Source organism: Dasypus novemcinctus, chromosome 9, assembly GCF_030445035.2.
Source record: "Dasypus novemcinctus isolate mDasNov1 chromosome 9, mDasNov1.1.hap2, whole genome shotgun sequence".
Taxonomy (NCBI): domain Eukaryota; kingdom Metazoa; phylum Chordata; class Mammalia; order Cingulata; family Dasypodidae; genus Dasypus; species Dasypus novemcinctus.
In genome coordinates, this window is record NC_080681.1 from 50,781,034 (window position 1) to 50,801,827 (window position 20,794).

Below are 20,794 nucleotides of genomic sequence, written 5' to 3' on the forward strand. Positions count from 1 at the left end.
ATGTAGTTGACACTATTTTTAAACTATTCTGCCCTTGACCTTGTCTTCCCTTTATATCCTGTCTTTCCCTTTTCTGAGGAAAGTTTTTTGGAAGTCCAGTCTATAACACACCCTCATTTCCTTACCTCCCAATCAGCCCTTACCCATTAGCTTTACCCCTTTCTAGTCCACTGAAACTGCTCTTACCAAGGTCACCAATAATTCTTTGGTAGCTAAACCCAACAGATAATTTTTATTACATTTTAAATTTAATCTCTGTGGGGCATTTTTTTAAACCTCTCCCAGTTGGAAACTTTCTTTCCTTGCCTTTTATAACAATATTTGCTCTTGATGTTCCTTTTTCCTTTCCATTCTCTCCTCGCCTATCTTCAGCATGGGTGATTGTAAAGCTCCAGGCCTCCACTATCTTCTAGACTCACTCCACCTAAGCTTACCAGGTGCTCTTTCAAACACACATGGCTACAACTGCCATTGAATCTTGGTGAATCCCACATCTGTGTCTCCAGGCAGAACTTATATTTGGGGTACCAGAGCTCTCTAACCTCTTGCTTAAAGGACATCTCCACATGGATGTCATATAAGTATCTCAATCGTAGTTTAAAACTGAACTGTTCATCTCTCCTTTGAAATTAATTTCTTCTCCATGTTCCTTACCTTCTTGGATGGCACCACCATCCACCACAATGTCTAAACCAGCCACTTCATGCTGAATTCTTCTCACTCATCTGCACACACAATGGATCTTTATGTCCTGTGGATTCCAAAAGTCTCTTGGATCTGTTTCATCTTCTTCACCTCAACTGCCCCTACCTCCGTTTAGGGCCTGCTCATTCCTCACCAAATGACCACCCGATGACCTCCTGACTAGCTTCCCTGCTCCCTCACACTGCTCCAGAGTGCTCTTTCTGAAATTTGAATCTGATGATGTTAAAAGTAAAAGCCTTAACATCCATCACTACTGGATGAAGTTCATATTTCTGCTCTGCATTTGCAGCCTTTTATGCTGTTTTAGTTTCCTTGGCTGCTCAAGCAAATATCATGAAATGGGTTGGCTTAAACAATGGGAATTTATTAGCTTTTGGTTTTGAGGCTAAAAGAAAGTTCAAATCAAGTCATCATCAAAGTGATGCTTTCTCCCCAAAGATGGTGGCATTCTGGGGTTGGCTGCTGGCAATCTTTGATTCCTCTGTCACATGGCAAGGTACATGGTGGCATCTCCTAGTCTCTCCCTTCTCTTTGATGTCCAGCCTCTTGTTGCCTGTGGCTTTCTCTCTCTGTGTCTGAATTTCATTTTCTTATAAAGAACTCTAGTAATAGGATTAAGGTGGGTCACACATTAACTGAAGTAATCTCACCAAAAGGTCCTGATTAAAATGGGTTGCCACTCACAGGAATGGATGAAATTTAAGAACATGTTTTTCTGGGGTACATACAGCTTCAAAATACCACATGTGACTTGGGCTTTGCCTCTGTGTCCAGCTCTGCCTCTTCTTGGTCTCCATTCCCCTCACCTCTGAGAATCTCTCTCTCTTTTTTTTTAAAAGATCAATTCTGCCCCCCCCCAATTGTCTGTTCTTGGTGTCTATTTGCTGCGTCTTGTTGTCCGCTTCTGTTGTCGTCAGCGGCACGGGAAGTATGGGCGGCGCCATTCCTGGGCAGGCTGCACTTTCTTTCACGCTGGGCGGCTCTCCTCACGGGGTGCACTCCTTGCGCGTGGAGCTCCCCTATGCGGGGGACACCCCTGCGTGGCAGGGCACTCCTTGCGCGCATCAGCCCTGCGCATGGGCCAGCTCCACACGGGTCAAGGAGGCCCGGGGTTTGAACCGCAGACCTCCCATGTGGTAGACGGATGCCCTAACCACTGGGCCAAGTCCGTTTTCCCTGAGAATCTCTCTTGTACACACCATTCCCTCCCCTTGCTGCAGACTCACCCCAACTTTCTTCCCACTCAAAACTTGACCAATTCCTTTTCTTCCTTCAAGACTCAGCTCTGATTTTTCCTTGCAACTGCTGCCCCCTTCCTTTGCCTTTTTCTCCATCCCTATGTCCTTGCCATTGCATGGACCAAGCCATGCTCTTTATTTGCTTCCTCCCTATAACATGAGCTCCCTGTGATTAGGGAACCCCATCTTTTACCTTTGTACACCTAGACCTGTCACTTTACTAATATATAGTAAAAAATCAATAAATATTTGTCAAATGAATTAACGCAGTTCATCCAAAGGAATAGGTAAGTAGTGGAATAATTTAATACAATAGCAAGGGGGTATATTTATTATTAGGGAAGTTTAAGCACTCTGTTGAGGTCAATACACCCCTGGTCTACTCTAGTTTTTATTCCACCTCCATATTAATTAATCCAGTGTTTAGGATCTATTTGTAGTTGAGGTACTCCATCTAACCCATCCAGAATCACAGGGGCAGCCAGTTCCTTCAGACTCACCCAGCATCTGCTTGTTGTTTCCCTTGACTCTCCAAAACAGTTTTGGTAATGCTCACACAAAAAAAGGTATTTATGATATGTCTTCTCAGTAAAAGATGAATCATTTATTCTGAAAGCAATATATTTTGGGGGCTCCAATAATAGTTCAGGATACTTTTGTGTGGATTTAATTGTTTCCTGTTTTGAAGTTAATATGGAATTTCACACAAATGGGAGAAACGTAGCTCTTAAAGGCTTTGGTACTCAGAAGTCTGTTTCATTGATATTCATTTAATCTCTTATTATTTTGTCTTTATTTTCAGACATCAATAGCTGAATATACTGAAACAAAGTGAAATAGAAAATTGAAGCACTTATTCAAATAATTATGTCAAGCTCTTCCCTTATCATGATACTCTCCTGCCATCTACTTCCCCAACCTCACCTATGTTTGGGCCTTGCTACTTACCTATCTACTGAAACTTTTAGAATATGGAGTTTGAAATCTGCGAGACTTGAGTCTGAGTCCCAACTCTGTTATTAACTATGTAGCCTTGAGAAAGTTACTTAACATTTCTGAGCCTCAGTTGTAAAATAGGGAAGAATATGAGTATTCACAATTGGTGTGGGTATTAAATAGGATAATATATATAGACAGCACAATATCTGGAACATAGTAAACAACCAGTATATGTTAGTTTTAATATTGTTATTAGGTGACTGAAATAAATATTTTGGGGGTAGGGAATGGGGACTATGACTTGTCTAATTATCTTCAAGCTTCACTTCCTTGGGGCTATATCTCTGTTGTACATGCTTCCAATTAGAACAGTCATCGATGTGTCATTCCATGGCCTGCTCAAATTTGGGTGTACAGAGACCAGACATTATTTTGTTATTTTAAAAAGGGAAGCAGATTTGGCTTTATCTTCAGTCTCGATGTCTTAGATGCTATAGCCAGCATCCTCCTGCTTCTTTTCTCTGCTGCAACATGAATTTCCAAGCCTTGACATTCTTTGCCTCCGTAATGGCCTTTCTTGTTTTCATGAGTTGCTCCTGGATTCCGCTTTTGCACATGCCCAACTCTCCTTCCTAAGCAAATGCGCTTATAATTGGTAGAGTACAGGATTTAGGAAAAAAAGAACTGGATTCTTGTCTTAGCTTGGACTTTGCTCCCTACTGGCTCTGTGACAATAAGGAAGACATTTTGCCTCATCGAACTTCATTTCCTCATATGGAAAATGGGAATAACAATGCTATCAGCCTTAAAGCAAAGTTGAATGTGCTCAGTAAGTTAAATATATGTAATATTGCATTGACAAGGACGGATTGGTTGGTAAATGCTAAAGGCCAGTCCACTGTACTCTACAATGGGCTGCTTCCCCCATCTTGCAATGATGCAACACCTTGCTGTTTATCAAACCTACTCAACACTTTTCATCTGGGGTAGGAGCAGTTGGGCAGACTGTGCCTCTATTACTTAGCCTTATCTATTTTTTTTTTTTTTTTTTTAAAGCAGAAACTCAGAAAGGCTAAGGGATTGGTCCAAGGGCACCCAGAGCTTAAATATAAACATAAGTCTTTTGTGGTTTTTCCTTTCCATTGGTGGGTCCTGCCAGGGTCTGTAACAACTGACAATGTTCACTATTCATTCTCAGCGGGTCTCAGAACAAGCAAGCAAACAAGGATTTCAGTGAGTCAGGCCTGGAGATACGGCCTTGACTCAACTGCTAATCAATCAGCAGGAGAACATGGAGAAGGAACATTTACCATTTCCTTGAATACACTCAGCCATTAGTGGACAGGCTGAGTTCTTAAAACTTCACTAGATGACTCACTTGGCGAGTTAATGGTGCTTCCAAAACAATTTCCACTAAAGGGGAGGGAGACAATGAGTGTGAGGTCTTCATTCACTTAACCTAGTAAAACTTGTGCTCTTACGTTCTTTTCTTTTTAGCAGCAATTTGCCCTTTTCAAAGACTCTTTGTTAATTTGGCAACATTCCTTTCTTTGAGAAAATAATTTGAAAACTGAAAAAACTAAACAACCAAGCAAAAAACTTCTTTCATGTCCTGCAGTGTTCTGAGGACTATTTTATGCCTCTCAGTTCCTTGAGCATAGTAAGCCTTTGAGAAAGGTTTATTAAATTGGTTTGATTAAGTGTAGAAAGTCTTAAATTCTAGTTCAGTATTACTTAGAGCCTTTTTGTAGGGAAACCGTTTATATAATTAAGTAGGTTCCTTGTTAGCAGACAATGCTCTTGTTTCTCCAACATTAGAAAGACATCTCATCAGCTTGGAAATGCATTTTTGGCTCTCTTGGAAAGTAGCCTATGTCTTTCTGCCTCCACTCTCCCATCCTGAATGACTTGGACTTTGAAAGTACAGTGTCAGGCTTTGGGGAGTGCCCAAGGGGCTTTAGCATCTGCATCAATTTGGGCAGAGAAAGGGCTGTGGCCATTAGAAGTCTGTGGGGAGCAAGGATGATGTTTCAGAGTTAGGGCAGGCCACCCGACGTAAGAGGTAGATGGGAATTTAGCTCTCAGCTTGAACACAGCCTAGCTCATGAATTATGTCTTTTTACCTCAGAGTGGAAACTCAAACTAGTTTAGTCTGGTTTTCTTGGTCTGACCCAGTGAGTTTGATAACTTTGATGGTCCAGTTTGGAGTTCAGTGCCTACGTCAGGGCTGTTCTCCCCCTGGAGGGTTGTCCTCACCCTTCTCCAGCCCTGGCTTTTCCTATGTCTGCTGATCTCCTGAAGCGTACCCCCTCCAGTTCCCATCCAGCCCTGCTCTGGGGCCTCCTGCTCATCCTCCTGGTACTTTCCTCTTTGCCATCTTCTGGCAAGCATGCAGGCTCTTCTTTCAGGCATCTTTGCGCATGCATCACACGCATAACTTCTCCAGGCCTGTGGGAGCCCAGTGAAAACGGGGCTTTTGGTCCTTGTGCTTCTTTCTCCTGACCCCTTCCTCACATCTGTGAGGTTATTTGCTTTTGGAAGGACAAGTGAAAACAAGGCCCACAGGACTTTTTTCCTCCAAGACCCCCAAGTCCTAAGTCTGGGGTTTCTCTCTATTACACAGGATCATTGTGTTCCCCTCTCCCCTGTGAACCCTGGGACAGTGGTGCTCGACGTGTGGTTGACACACACTTATTTTCATTATAATACTAAGAGGCTTTTGTTGTTTACTCTTCTATATTTATAACGTGGCAGAAGCAAAGCAGATGCAAATCAAGTCAGAGGCATCAAATTCTACTGGTCATTGTGTTCTTTACCATCAGGTACTTTGAGCCAAAAAAAGAGAAAAAAGCCAATGTCATTTAAGAATACCTTCAGTGAAGCAGTTAAGACACTTCAGCACAGCTAGGTAGAATGGTTGTCTGGAGGGATAGCACTTATGTGATTGTCTGAGTTGTAGAACTAGTTGCTCTTTTAATTGAAAGACTAATGGACAAATTACGGTTTTTCAGACTTGAGTATCTGACAGACATCTTCTTGAAAATAAACAAAGTGAGCTGACACTTCAAGGAGAATAACTGGCAGTAATTACTGCCAGTGATAAAAAAATTTGAACTTTCAAGTCCTTGATCTGCTACTTACCAGCAAATTATTTGACTTTAAAGTCTTTCTTACGAAGTTGTGGTGGCAATAATAAACCCCATTGGGTGAATACAAGAATTAAAGAAGATAACATTTTAAAGAGTTTGGTACAGTGCCTAGCAGGTATCAAGTGCTCAGTAAAGTTGGTTTCTGCTACAGCTACATCAATTTCAAACAATCAGGCTTGGCTTAATTTTTAATTTAGCCAAATATGTGAATGGATTCCATCAAAAATGTTCAACCTGAACCCCAAGTAGATACTCTCTAAAATTAAATTAAGTCATAATACTTTAAAAATAGAGCAATAATGAAATGAAAATAGGGCTATAAAGATACATTGAAAGGCACTGAAATAGTGAGTTTCTAGCAAAAATTCTCATTTCTCCAGTTATCCTCATGGAAATAAATAAGGCAAGTTGTGCAGTGGTTAAAAATCCATAGAACAGCACTAAATATTTTTAAAGTGCCTCCCAAAGCTTACTTAAAAGGAGTTGATAATAGCAGCAAGGCCAAGGTACACAAGGCCATCTGTGCCCCTGCCGCTCTGAGAGATGTAGCCACGGAGTGATGTCTTGCTCCCTATACCACTAGCATTAGTCCTCATCTACAATATCAGACACTTGTACCAGCGTGTTGGATATGAATTGATGGGAATTCAGGTTAAGTAACATTTTGGGCACTGGCAGGCAATGAAAAATGGAGAAAGGAAAAAGATGCCCAAATGGGTTAAAGAGAAGGATAAAGACCAAGAGATTAAAAAAAAAAGAAAAAGAAAAAAAGGAAAGGACAAAAAGAAAGAAATGTAGGCAGTAGTTTGTGAAAAAACTGTAGGACAGAATGAGGTTTTTAAAAGGATAACTTCACATTTTCCAAATAACCTTCCATTTTCAGCAATGTCTGAGTCTTAGTCCTGTACATCAGCTCAGGTTCTTATATCTTATGTGTGAATAACCAAAGTCTATAGAAGTTTTTACCATCCTTTAAATCACCTCTTACCCTGTAAGGGCCTTTATTTGTCCTTTGAAAAGTGTTTCTCTATAAACAGCTACTGAACTGTTTTTTCACAAACACAACCTTCAAAAGGTCAAGGAGGTCCATTTCGCCACCTCTCTCTATGGTCCAGATGGTACACTTTCCTTTAACATTTTTTATGCTCAGATGACTGTCAATGCTATCACCTCTGCCCCCATCCCCACTTATAACTATTGCCTTGAAAATGAGCAAGAAACAGCATCAGGAAAAAGAGTTGCTGTTGCTCGTTCTTAGTGAGAGGGCGGCAGTCACACAGAGAAAGGAGCATCTGATTAGGCTCCTAATTAACCTGAAAACTGTCCTGCAAAAACAGCCACAGCAGCAACAACCTGCTACAGCTTCCATTCCAGGAATTCCAAATGCTATTTCAGTTGTTATGGAAACTGGCTACACTGCTTCCTAAAGATTCCATTATTCCAACAAATCTTTTTTCTCAAGGCATTAATGGGGCACCCAGATGGGTGCTGCAGACACAAGGGGTGGAAGAGCACAGAGGAGGAAGGCTGGTGATTAGTGAGGACTTCACAGGGAGCTAGACCTTAAACCTGGCCTTGGGGCATGATTAGATAGGGGAGAAGACATTTTCAAGAGATAATAAAAATGCAGTTGTGGCTGGAGCCAAAGGCTCACCTGGGGGTACAGTGAGAAATGGGAAGGACAGATTGAGGCCGGACAGGAGAGCACTTTGAAGGCTGTTCTGAGGAGTTTGGACCTTTTTTGTGGGTAAGAGGGAACCAATGGACACTTTAAAACAGAGGAAGAATGCTTTAGGAATATTAATTTTGCTTTTACGACTAACACGAGGTTGTCAGCCTAGCCTCTGGCTAATACTGCAGCTGCACTGTGGCTCTGGTAAATGTCAAGAAAATAATTTAAAAAGTGAAAAATTCAGCCATATTTTCATATAGACAAAATCACATTTGTTCCACTGAAATCAACGGACTCTTTTTTTATTTAAAACCCACCAAAACAGCTATTGATGTGCCTGTGACATGAGTATTTTTACAAGCTTCAAATTGACCTGTAATAATGCAGTCCCAAATTACCATTCTGCCATCTGTCAAGGAAGCATTTAGAACTAAGGCCTTAATTTTCAAGCAGAGTCCAGAAATACCCTAGAAGAAGCGCAGTTGATTTTCCTCTTATGAAAGGGACTTTGTACCTTCTATGCCCAAACAGTAAGTTGAATTTTTTTTCCCTAGGGTAGTGACTGATCGATAGGTTTGAATTACAGGAGAGCTCGGTTGGATATAAGAAAAATTTTTGCCCAGAGCAACAGTTCTTGGAGCATGGCCTGTGGACCTCAGAGCGTGCAAGCTCTGTCTGATGCCAAGGCTTTTTACGCCTTTCTATTTGACTTTCTGAAAATCATAGGATTTAGTAATAGGTGAACTGAGCTGATCTCAGACTTTAGTTATGCCTGGACAGATAGAAGCGGCATTCGAAAACACATTTCAAAATTCAACTGTGAGTGGTAAACAATGGGCAAATCAGAAATCGTTTTACTCCTAGAGACTTAAACAACAGCTACACAATATGCCGTACTATTTCTAGAATTTTTTTTTAACCACGTTATTAAAAATGCAGATTTCTATGTGATAATAAAGGCTTCTACTCTGAATTACAGATGTCTAGTTGAAATGGTCACTCCTCTTTCTAATTTGACCCTTAAAATAGAAGCTGGACAGAAGAAAATTGATTATTAAAATTTATATGGAAAAGAGGTATAGTAGTAATCTGTAGTTCAAGTGATCTTCCTTTGAAATTATGATGATGAGTTTCTCTTCAGTAAGGGCCATAAGTAATACACTTTTTCTTTCCGAAGAGAAAGAAAAAAATAAATGCAGGAAGAGTTCATCAGGTCCTAAGGCTAAGGTCAACAAGAGGCAAGCAGGAGAGAAATAGAACTAAGGAAAACACCAGGAGTTCTCAGTGCTGAGACACGCTGCTCTGTTTGACTAGAATTCTCCTTCTCCTTGCCACTCATTCATCCCTTCATTAGTGCCATCTTTCTCTTTAGCTCTCCCCTTAAATGTCACCTCCTCAGGAAAGCCTTCCTCAATCACCCCAGCTCAAGTAATCATCCACTTCTACCCCAAACCCTCGACCCAGGTCATCCTCTATTTCAGCTCTTTGTTTCCTTCCTAACGCTCTTCGTGGTTTGTGACGAGTTTTACTACAACTTTCTCTTCATCTAAGATGGAAGCTCTGCGGACCCTGCTCACTGCCTCCTGTGGGGCCCAACACTAAGTAATTGTTTGTTGGATAACTGAATGTGTGAGACAGTTTAAGTTCAGGACTGCAACCAAAATGACTGCCTGAGTGGTGGCATCAGGAGGTCCCTGATGAGAAACTGGAGCCATAGACTCTGGTCCTTGTTCTGCTACCAATTGGTTGAATGACTTTGATCAAACTCTTCAACTTTTCTGAAACTCAGTTTCCTCATATGACAATGAGGGAGATTAAAGAAGAGAAATCCAAGGAAGTGTCCTGTCTATAGGCTGCAAGATTCTAAGTTTATCTGATTATAATTCTGGGTCCTGATAACTATTCTTTTCCCTCTTATTGAGGAAGTATGGACCTTTTTATTCTTTCGGAATATAAATAGATATGTTCTAGAAAATGTGCAGGTAAGTATTTTAATTTTTCTATAGACTTGAAAGATTAGATGGCTGGAGGAAAAAGTACTAAGTTTTGGGAGGTGCGCTGATTATATTTTGTGCTATTCTGCTCATTTTAAATTGCCACCCAACTTGTCCTATTCATTTCCCTGGGGAAAACTGGAAATCCTGGCTCTCACACTTATTAGCTATGTGATCTTGGACAGTTCCAAACCTTTTTGAGCCTCGGTTTCCTTATATGTTAAATAAATGTGCCACAAGAATAGACCACAACCTTATAAGACTGTGCAAGGATTAATGAGATAACTTGAACATAGGAGGTATTCCGAAAATTCTGGTTATTGCCAGTGGGGTTATCTATAATTAAGAAACTAGTGAGTTTCACTGTATTCAGGCATAGAACAAATTAGATTATATTGACTGTCAGCTGTGCAAAATCCAGGGTATGGTGATCGAGGTATATTTGAATATGTAGTCACTGCTGTATGTAGTTACTATTAGTTTAGGGAGGAGAGGTCCAGCGTTCAAACGGGAAAGATATGTGTTAGATTTAAACACACAGCATTCTCTTACCTACAGGATTATAATGCACTTAATTACTGTGTAGCTAAACTCAGGGGTTTGGCGCTCCTTAGAATGAAAAAAACAAAAAACAAGGCAAAAACAATATAAGACCGTGTAAATGAAAGCTGCAATCTAGAAGCCTAGGGGATGTTAAACTGACCAAAGAAGGGACAACACTTCAAAAGAGGGTGATAAATGAAGCTTTTTTTCCCTTCCAAGTTATTATTAGCAATTGCATTAGGAAATTTGAGGGCTGTTACTCACCAATCATGAATATAATTTTACACTTCTTCAAGTCTTCCATAAAACCTTTAAAATAAGAATAATTTAAGTTACTGGCAAGAAATATTGCATTGAAACGTTGGTTTTACTCATGTAATGTTAAAACCCAAATTTTGTAGTTTTATTTGATAGGAAGTTTGAAGCTGGGTAAATGTGTTACTAGACCTTAATTAATAGGTACTGATGGCCATTTCAACCTTACTCCCACCCTCAGGTAAAATGGAAAAGCCATTCAATAATATGAGTCACAAAGTAAGAAATCTAATTTTTAAAAATATTTTAAATTTTCTAAGTTTTAGTTGGTGTTATTGCACATTTTAAAACATTTGCTAATTTCCCTCGTAATAAAGAGGTGTTAAAACACAAGTAGAAAGTCTGAAACACAGTATTTTTCTAATAGTTTCTGTTTACAGCATAAGATGCTATTTTTCAGTTAAGATGCTGGTATAAAATTTCCTTTAAAAATAAATGTGGGAAGTGGATGTGGCTCAAGCAGTTGAGATACCACCTAACATATGGGAGGTCCCAGGTTCAGTTCCTGGTGCCTCCTAAAGAAGATGAGCAAGACAGCAAGCTGACATGACAGGCTGGCATGGAGAGCTAATACAACAAGATGATGCAACAAGAGACACAAGGAAGAAAACATAATAAAAGACACAACAAAGCAGGGGGTGGATGTGGCTCAAGTGATTAGGTGCCTCCCTCCCACATGGGAGGTCCAGGGTTCTGTGAAAAAGGAAGATGAGCACACAACGACAAACACAATGTCTAGAGTGGGGGAGGGGAGAAATAAAATAAATCTTTTAAAAAATGTATTTAACAAGAATATCCTTCTATGAACTAGAACAAATAAATGTACATCACTATTGCAAGGTGGTAAGAATGTGGAGAAGCATGGGAAAAATACAATTAATGTAATCTATACACTATAATTAACAGCAATATTATAATATTCTTGCATTAATGCCAAAGATGTACTGTGTTAATAATAGGGGGGTAAGGAAAAAATATAATAAATGTACATTATAGACCATAGTTAGTGGTAATGGTCTGATAAACTGTCTCATAATCTGTAGCAAATGTTCCTTAACAATGTGATGTCTTGGTGGAGGGGTGTTGTATGGGAATTCCACACATGCATGATTGTGTTTTAACAGTTCATTACTTCTCTAATAAAATATATTTTAAAAATAAATGTATTTAGGTAAAACCAATAAGTCAATTTAAAGAAAATATTAAATAAATTGTGTATAGTAGAGAGACAAAGCAAAAATGAAGAATCCAGGTGAGTGTAGACTGTATTTTGGGAATACATGCTTCAAGGCCAAAAAAAAACCCTTGTGTTAGGAATTTTAGACAAAGTGCAAAACCCTCTGGAGTTGGTGGAGCCCTGAAGAACTTTCAATTGTCACATGGTGCAGAGCGATGCCCTGATGGGTGGTTAGACAAGAGTTACATTTCTGGTCCCCTTGCCAACTGGCTTGACTTAGGCAAGTGACTCCTCCCTTGAACACTGGATCCTCCATCCATAAAATGAAGGGGATGGACCCAACAATCTCTAACATCTCTTTCTGTTCAAATAGCTACAGTTCTGTGGCTCATGTGGGTCATGTGAGGGACCTTAGTCCCTTGGCCAAAATTATGATGGTATCATTGTTGCTCGTTTAGACACTTCCTAAAGTCAACCCTGATTCTGTGTATCCTTGGGGTGGGGGTGAAGGTCGCCTGAAGGGATGAGTGCAGCCACCCATCTGAACCTGGAACTGCTCTGTGATCTCAGGGTCTCTGGGCTCAGAAAATGCCAGTGGTGACCGCTCGAGTCTGGAAGCAGGGCAGCCTCAAACAGAAAAAAAGTGTAGAGTGAGGACCTCAGGGACAGGAGAAACAGCCGTCTGTCTACAGCTGTTTCAGAGTGGAGCAGAGACAAGCAATCCCCCTGCATAAGGCCATAGAGCTTTACTTACAATGTGTGGACTGCAGATGTATTGGCGAGTCAGCCAGCTATAACACGAGAGTTATCGTGCTGCCTGCTCAGGTCAGGCTGCTGCCCCAGAGCAGAGTTTTTGGGTGGGTGAAGAGAGTAGTTGCAGGTTAGCTCCGGATGCTGTGAAGTCCAAAGTTGGAATTTGTGGGAACCACATTGTGAAGTGATTGTCCATCAGAGAGAGCCATAATGAGGATGGTGAGCAGCTTAAGGAGCAGGCCCTTGTAGCAGCAATTCTATCCTCAGCCTGGCTCCTTTCTGAGAGCTTAGGGCAGCACCCACAGAGGGTGTGGTGGGCTGACTGCACACAAATAGGAACTACGATGGCTTCCAGATAGATTTCTTTGATGTGCCTAGGCATAGGCTGGGAAAGGATTCAAAATGAGTGAAGTGGGCGGTGTGGAATGGTGTGGACTATGGCCTCGGGAATTAACATTCAAAACCAAGTTTCTAAAGCACCGTGCTGGCCAACTGAAAATATCTGAGTCTGTACAGAAGTGAAGATAATTTTGAGTGATTTATTATCCTAGTTAACCTCCAGGCTAAGAGAGATACTGCAAGATTCACTGAATAGACAAACATATATTTGCATGGAATTTAAAAATAAAGACTCTGGAGTTCAAAGGTATTACATGTAGAGGGTAACTACTTTTGAAAGTTATATCATTATTCTGACAGTCATAAAATTTATATATAAATGGTACATTTTTCCAAGAAGCTATCAGGAGAGTGAAAGACCCAAGTCAGAGAGAGAGAGAGAGAGAGAATGAGAATGTGGCATGATAGGGAAGGAGACAGGAGAGAAAGTTCTAGAAGCAGAGGAAAGAACCAAGTTTCCAGTTTCATGCCTTCGTGTCTTTGGAACCTTTTGGTTTTCAAATTAAAGGTTACATTTCCTTGCTCTTTTTAATCAAGCAGATGCTCTGTTCTCTTTAAAGACTAACCTATCATCGCTTGAAAAATTCTGTCACCTGTAGGTTTCTGTTACAGGCAGATACACTGGTTCTCCTGACATGGGGGCCCACATGTTCTCCAACCTGCGATTTTTTCTTGGTGAGAGTGAGCAATTTTTCATCTACTTGCACTTTAGGAAAGTAGCTATGGTTATTTTTTGTATGATGGTATCCTATTCCAGTTTTTAAAAATAGTGATTTTTAAATAAATCATGGTACATTCATAAGTATAGTCTTAATAAATTAAGTTTGTGGAAAGCTTTTAATGATATGGGAACTTGCTCATGTTATGATCTGTACAAAAAAGTTGGAGATGCTATTTGTACATATATATATTTGCTCACCCGTGTAGTAATAGATACAGAGACATGCCTCAAATAATATATACCAGATGTTAACCAGGGTCATTTATAGGTCATAAAGTTATAGATGACTTTTATTTTCTACTTTTTACAGTTCCCTTAAAATATTTTTTCCACAATGAGTATGTGAATTTTTATAAACAGGAAAAAAGAAACTTTACTTAGACCATCAGCCATCCTTTATACAGATAGGACTAAGTAGATTATTTGCATTTGGCTGACAGCTGTGCTACATGGCACATGTTTATGTGCCTTTCCCCATGAATCATCGTGATGCCATCGGTGACTGGTTTCCACATGCTATTGCCATCATCAAATGGCACCATTTCTATCACTTCAAGCTCATGGATCAGTGCAGGATTTGAGACGGGGCTATTTAAAAAGCCAAACCACAGTTAATACCATGAATGTATCTCCATGGGCCATAATAACATTTACTACTGAGTGGATTTGTTAGACGGTACTTTTACCCATGGCGGTCATGAACATTCACTTTTGTACTGTCCCGAATTCACATAATTTTATCTATTTTCAGTTATATGTACAGCTATTTATGTTAGGATTCTTTTAGTTTTTGAAAGACTTTTAGTATGACAAAAGTTACAAAACAGTTTAATCCTGGTGTTTCCTATGATGCATTCCAATGGTACACTGCCTCTGCAGGATAGTAACTGACAGGAAAAAGAATCTGGGATACCAGTAAATGTGAACTAAGGTTAAACAGCTCCCTTCACTGTAGCATTTCCTGGAGCCTTGCTATACTATCTTTTAGGTGAATTTTCCAAAGGGGGTAAAGTGTAAGATGCTTCCCAAACATATTTTACCAGAACATCCCCTTTTCATTGAGCATCTGAGGATAATGTTCTGTGGGCACAGTTGGGAAATACATCTTTTAGTAAGGCATCCCTTTGGTTCTTTATGTGGACTGAAAGGTGAGAGATCCAGAGAGTTCGCATCTCAACCATAGTCCCGGGCTAAGGGGGAGATACATGCTATTGGAATTTTATCATCTCTCAGCTGGCATTTAATAAGAAAGTCATGCTCAAAGCTACTAAAATGATCACTTTGATCTGAATCAGTAAAGAAAACTCACCTCCCATGATGTCCTCTCCAAATACATTTAACTGGTCATCACCCTGTTTTTGAAAAAAGTGATGATGTTAGATGATAATAATACTGACAAGTATTATGCTAAACTCTTTGCAAATATTAACGTATTTCACCTTCCAGACAACTCTATGGGGGAAACACTCTTATTGTCCACATTTTAAGATAAAGAAGCTGAGAATCAGAGACGTTGTCCAAGGTCACACAGCGTTTAGGAACAGAGCCCAGGTTTAAACCTGGGCATTTTCCAGAGTCTATGCTCTCCTTAAACATTCCTTGGTACATAACTTACCTGTGGGCAGAAAAGTTGTTTTCAGGAAGACAAAACCCTTCAGTACCTGGGCTCATGATTAGCTATAGTCACAGCTGTTTTACTATTAATGCCATAATTTGAAGCTGAGGTTGGCAAACTCAGTAAAGTGCCAAATGGTAAATATCTTCAGCTTTGCGACCCACACAGTCTCTGAGGCAACTACTTAACTCTGCTATCTGTAGTACAAAAGCAGCCACAGGTAATACGTAAGCAAATGGGAAAGATTGTAGTCCAGTAAAATTTTATATACAAAAATAGGCAGTAGCCAAATTTTGCCTGCCGTCCATGGTTTGCCAATCTCCGAACTAAACTAAAGCATGAATTGAGGGCAGTTGGGAGTGACCAGTTTTGATTGATGCTTGCCTTTAAAACTTTTCATTGTATTTTTAATAGGCAATATAGGCAAATAGTAAAAAACAAAACAAAACCAAAAAACCTCAAAAATCCCACAACAATTTATAAAAAAGGGCATTTGGTGAGAATTCTCATGCCTACCTAAGTCTCCATTCCTTCCATTTTCCCACCCCATCACGACCTACAGGTAACCACTTATAAAAGCTTTTCGTGTATTCTTCCAGATACACAAAAAAACTACCTCCAAGTATTAACGGATACACAAGAAAAAAATGTATATTATTAAAAAAAATTTTTTTTTTAAAGATTTATTTTATTTCTTTCTTTCTGCCCTCACCCCCCTGTTATCTGCTCTGGGTGTTCATTCACTGTGTGTTCTTTCTGTGTCTGCTTGTATTCTCATTAGGAGGCTCCAGGTACTGATCCTGGGACCTTCTGGAGTGGGAGAGAGGCAATTGTTCCCTTGCGCCACCTTGGCTCCCTGCTCTGCTATGTCTTCTCATTGTCTCTCCTCTGTGTCTCTTGCTGTGTCATCTTGCTGCACCAGCTCTCTGCGTCGGTCAGCACTCCTGCATGGGGTGGCATTCCCACGCGGGGTGGCACTCCTGTGTGGGCTGGCTCACTGCGCGGGCCAACTTGCCTTCACCATGAGGCCCTGGGCATCGAACCCTGGACCCTCCATATGGTAGATGGGAGCCCAACTGCTTAAGCCACATCTGTTTCCCTGTATATTCTTATTACCTCATTTTTTTTAAACACAGAAAGTAGCACATTTATACATGCTTATGTGTTTGTAATATGCACCTTATTCTTTAATATTGTTCTTCTTACTTTTTCCCTTATCAATATATCCTGGAGGGCTTTCCATATAGGTATATAATTCTCTCATCTGTATTGTATGGATGATGCCATGTTTTCTTGTTTTTTGTTTTTTGTAGGATGTACGGGGGATTGAACCCAGGACCTCATACTTGGGAGGCAGGTGCTCAACCACTGAACTACATCTGCTTTCCAATGAGAGTTGGTTTTTTGTTTGTTTATTGTTTTAACTAGTTTTTAAAAAAATATATTTATTATGGATCACTGAGTTGTCTTTGGCTATTTCAGAAAAAATGGCTCCATGAATAAACTTGTATATATATCATTTTATACATGTATAGGTAAAATTGTAGGTTAAATTCCCAGAGGGGGCACTGCAGGGTCAAAGAGTAAATGCCTTTATAGTTTTGATAGATTTCTGCCAAACTGTTGTCCCTAGAGGAGGTACCTGGATAGCCTCTAGCTCATGTTTTATGGACCTTCTTGTTTCTAATTCACTTTGATGCAGGAGTCAGTTAAATGAGGTTGCCTATTTGCATTAATGCTCCCTTGAGGTAAATTGCCATGAAAGCACTTTGAAGATAGATCCTTGCCATCCTTTCTAGAACATACACCTTCAGGGCAAATTTACTTTTGCTTTTCTTTTCTTCATAGATTTTCTTGTTTATCCAGAGCTATTCCAGGTGATAGAAGAATTTTTAAATGGAGGAGTCATTCAGGGGACACATTTACATTATTAACTCCTTTCCACGTATAGACAAACATCAGTTATTCCTCAGTGAGCCTCCTGCTCTCTTCCTTTGTTAAAATCATTGCATTTCAGGGGCAACCTGCAAGATGGCAGTGGAGTAAGGAGCACCTCGAGTCAGCTCCTGCTACAGGGCAGTTAGTGAACACCCATAGCTATCTGAAGCACCTGTTAGGGGGCTCCAGGAGACCAGAAGAGCATCCTGCAGAATTCTTGAAAGAATGGAAGAAGAGACTGCCCATCTGCAGAGAAGATTCATAAGTAGAGCACTCCATGCCATGGAGCCCAGTGCCCATCCTCCACTGGAGGCACAAGCTGCCTTGGGAGCTGTTCCACGATGGAATTGAAAGCTCCATGTCCCAAAAATGGGGGAGGAAGAGATGGTTGGGCACCTACTTCAGCTACTGATTAGCAAATTCGGCGGGCTAAAATATAATCCTAAGAACAGCCAAAGTTTGATTCTGTCCAAGTCAGAAAGAGCTGGTAGCCGCCATCTTACCACACCCCTGGCATGAGAGGAAGTGGGGTGGACTGAAAATCACAGTGCTGGTAGGGACTGGCTTCTTTTCATCCAGATCAGATTGCAACTCTAGGATAAGCTCCATCCCCACCTCCGGCAGGGAGGAAGCTGGGGGGACCTGTGCCAGCCTCTCCAGGAAATTACAGGCCACGCCAGGGAGGCTGGTGATCATCCTATGCTGCCCCAGGAACTTTCTGTGACTGGAATTGGTAGCTCCATTTCCCAAAAACAGGGCAGGAAGAGAAGGTTGGCCACCGATTTCATCTACTGATTAGTCAATTTGGATGGCTAAAGTATAACCCATTTTGATGCTACTCCCAGCATAAGAGGAAGCCAGGCTGACTGAAAATCACAGTGATGGTGGAGACTGGTTTCTTTCACCCAGATTAGCCTGCATCCCTGGCCTAGGCTTTAGCTCCACCCTGGCAAGGAGATAGCTGGTGGATCCTGCACCAGCCTATCCAGGTAATTTCAGGTACATTTGGCTGGCACAGACTGAATAATCAGAAGTCTACCGGGGCAACTGCATATATTGCTGCCCACACCTGCAGTTCCATCCCCACCCCAGGCAGGGAAGAAAGGGACGTGAAGCTTCATCAGTTTCTCTGGGCAACTACAGTCTAGGCCTGCATGACTGGGATTATTAAACACAGCTATAGCTTTGTCCTTACCTCTGGGAAAGGAGAAAGGTAGGGGAAGTGTCATGGGTTCCTGGGGCAATGAGGGCAGCTTGAGCCTGCACAGCTTATAGCACCAATTATACCCTTTTTTTTTTCCATTTTTATTTTTTTAAATAATAAATAATACATTAAAAAAATATGAGGTCCCCATATAGCCACCACTCCCCTCACCCCACTCCTCCCCCCATAACAACAACCTCCTCCATCATCATGAGACATTCATTGCATTTGGTGAATACATCTCTGAGCACCGCTGCACCTCATGGTCAATGGTCCACACCATAACCCACACTCCCCCACAGTCCACCCAGTGGGCCATGGGAGGACATACAATGTCTGGTAATTGTCCCTGCAGCACCACCCAGGACAACTCCAACCCCCGAAAATGCCCCACATTACATCTCTTCCTCCCACTCCCTACCCCCAGCAGCCACCACGGCCACTTTCTCCACACCAATGCCACATTTTCTTCGATTACTAATCACAATAGTTCATGAATAGACTATCAGTAAGTCCACTCTAATCCATACTCTATTCCTCCATCCTGTGGACCTTAGAATGGTTGTGTCCACTCCACATCTATATCAAGAGGGGGCTTAGATTCCACATGGATGCTGGATGCAATTCTCCTGCTTTCAGTTGTAGGCACTCTTGGCTCCCTGGTGTGGTGGTTGACCTTCTTCACCTCCATGTTAGTCGAGTGGGGTAAGTCCAATAAACCAGAGTGTAGGAGTTGCAAGTCTGTTGAGGCTCAAGGCCTGGCTATCACATGGTCAGTCCAGAGATTCTGGTCCCCTGGGTATACATTAAACCCCAGCACCAACTACAGATCTGGTAAAAGTAACAGGAGAGGCTTGTGGACAAAGATCACATCTGAGTCCGGCTCCATCACACAGAAACACAAACTCCAAAGTAGGGTCAACTGACATCTGCCATGACCATAGGACCTGTGGGTCTCTGTAGCCCTCAGAAGAACCAATACCTGGGGTTGTATCTACTTTATCTGTCTCTGGGACTCTGCTGAGATGTGCATAAGGGCAACCCTTCTGATAACCTTCCCGCTCTTTTTGGAGACTCATAGCCATATAAACTCATTTGTCCTCTCCATTTCCCCCTTTTATTCAGGTCAAAAAGCATTTTTAACTCCTGGTATTATATGTAGACTGAGATATTCTGCTGGTCCGAGTTGACCCTTTTATTTAATGTCATTTTCTAGTTACATCATCAGCTGGTACTTGGTTGTAATCCCTCGGCGCCAGGGAGGCTCATCCCTGGGAGTCATGTCCCATGCTGGGGGGAAGGCAACACATTTACATGCTGAATTTGGCTTTGAGACTGGCCACATCAATTATATCCTTGGTTCCCACTGCACAACCAGCAAGGGAGAAAGGACAGGAAGCCCTAAAGAGAAAAACTCTACTCTAAATACTCTAGTAAACCAGATGCCAAGACACCAACAAAAAATTTCAATCCATACCAAGAAACAGGAAGATATGGCCCAGTTAAAGGAACAAGATAAGCCTCCAGATGACATAAAGGAGTTGAGACAAGTAATCATAGAGGTTCAAATAAATCTTATTAAGAAGGCATTGGATAAGCACAGAGGAGAATTTGAAAGCATACACAGAAAAACAGCAGATCTTATGGGAATGAAAGGCACAATAAATGAAATTTAAAATACATTGGAATCATATAATAGCACATTTGAGGCAGCAGAAGAAAGGATTGGTGAGCTTGAAGAAATGGGCTCTGAACAGATGAAGAAAAGAATGGAAAAAATTGAACAAGATCTCAGGGAACTAAATGACAGCAAGAGACGTGAAACATACATGTCATGGGTGTCCCAGAAGGAGAAGAGAAGGGAAAAGGGGCAGAAGGAATATTTGAAGAAATAATGGTAGAAAATTTCCCAACTATATTGATGGACATAGATATCTGTGTCCAAGAAGCATAATGTACTCCTATTTAAAAAAATCTGAATAGACCAACTCCGAGACACATAATAATCAGAATGTTAAATGCCAAAGACAAAGAGAGAATTCTGAGAACAGCAAGAGAAAAGCAAAACAAAAAATGCATAACATATAAGGGCTATCCAATAAGATTAAGTGCTGGTTTCTCACCAGAAACCATGGCGGCAAGGAGACAGTGGTATGATATATTTAAGGTACTGGAAGAGAAAAACTTTCTATCAAGAATCTTATATCCAGCAAGACTGTCTTTCAAAAATGAGGGCAAGTTTAGAATATTCACAGATAAAGATAAATTGAGAACTTCTAAACAAGAGACCAGATTTTTCAGGAAACAACTAAGGGTGTGCTAGAGTCTGAAAAGAAAAGCCAGGAGAGAGAAGCCTGGAAGAGAGTCTAGAAATGAAGATTATATCAATAAAAGTAACTGAAAGTATCAAAAGGGTGGTGAAAATAAAATAT

The 20,794-nt window shown here is 40.9% G+C and overlaps 1 protein-coding gene across 1 annotated transcript in view; it reads right to left on the reverse strand.

Moving 5' to 3' along the window:
• The window catches only part of AK5 (adenylate kinase 5), a 304,060-nt gene that overhangs the window by 63,649 nt on the left and 219,617 nt on the right, over positions 1–20,794 (reverse strand). Inside the window, exons 9-10 of the mRNA XM_004472820.3 lie at positions 14,915–14,957; positions 10,505–10,549 (exon numbers count right to left, since the gene is read on the reverse strand). Coding sequence (XP_004472877.2) covers positions 10,505–10,549; positions 14,915–14,957 — 88 coding nt within the window. The remainder of the gene's footprint in view (positions 1–10,504; positions 10,550–14,914; positions 14,958–20,794) is intronic.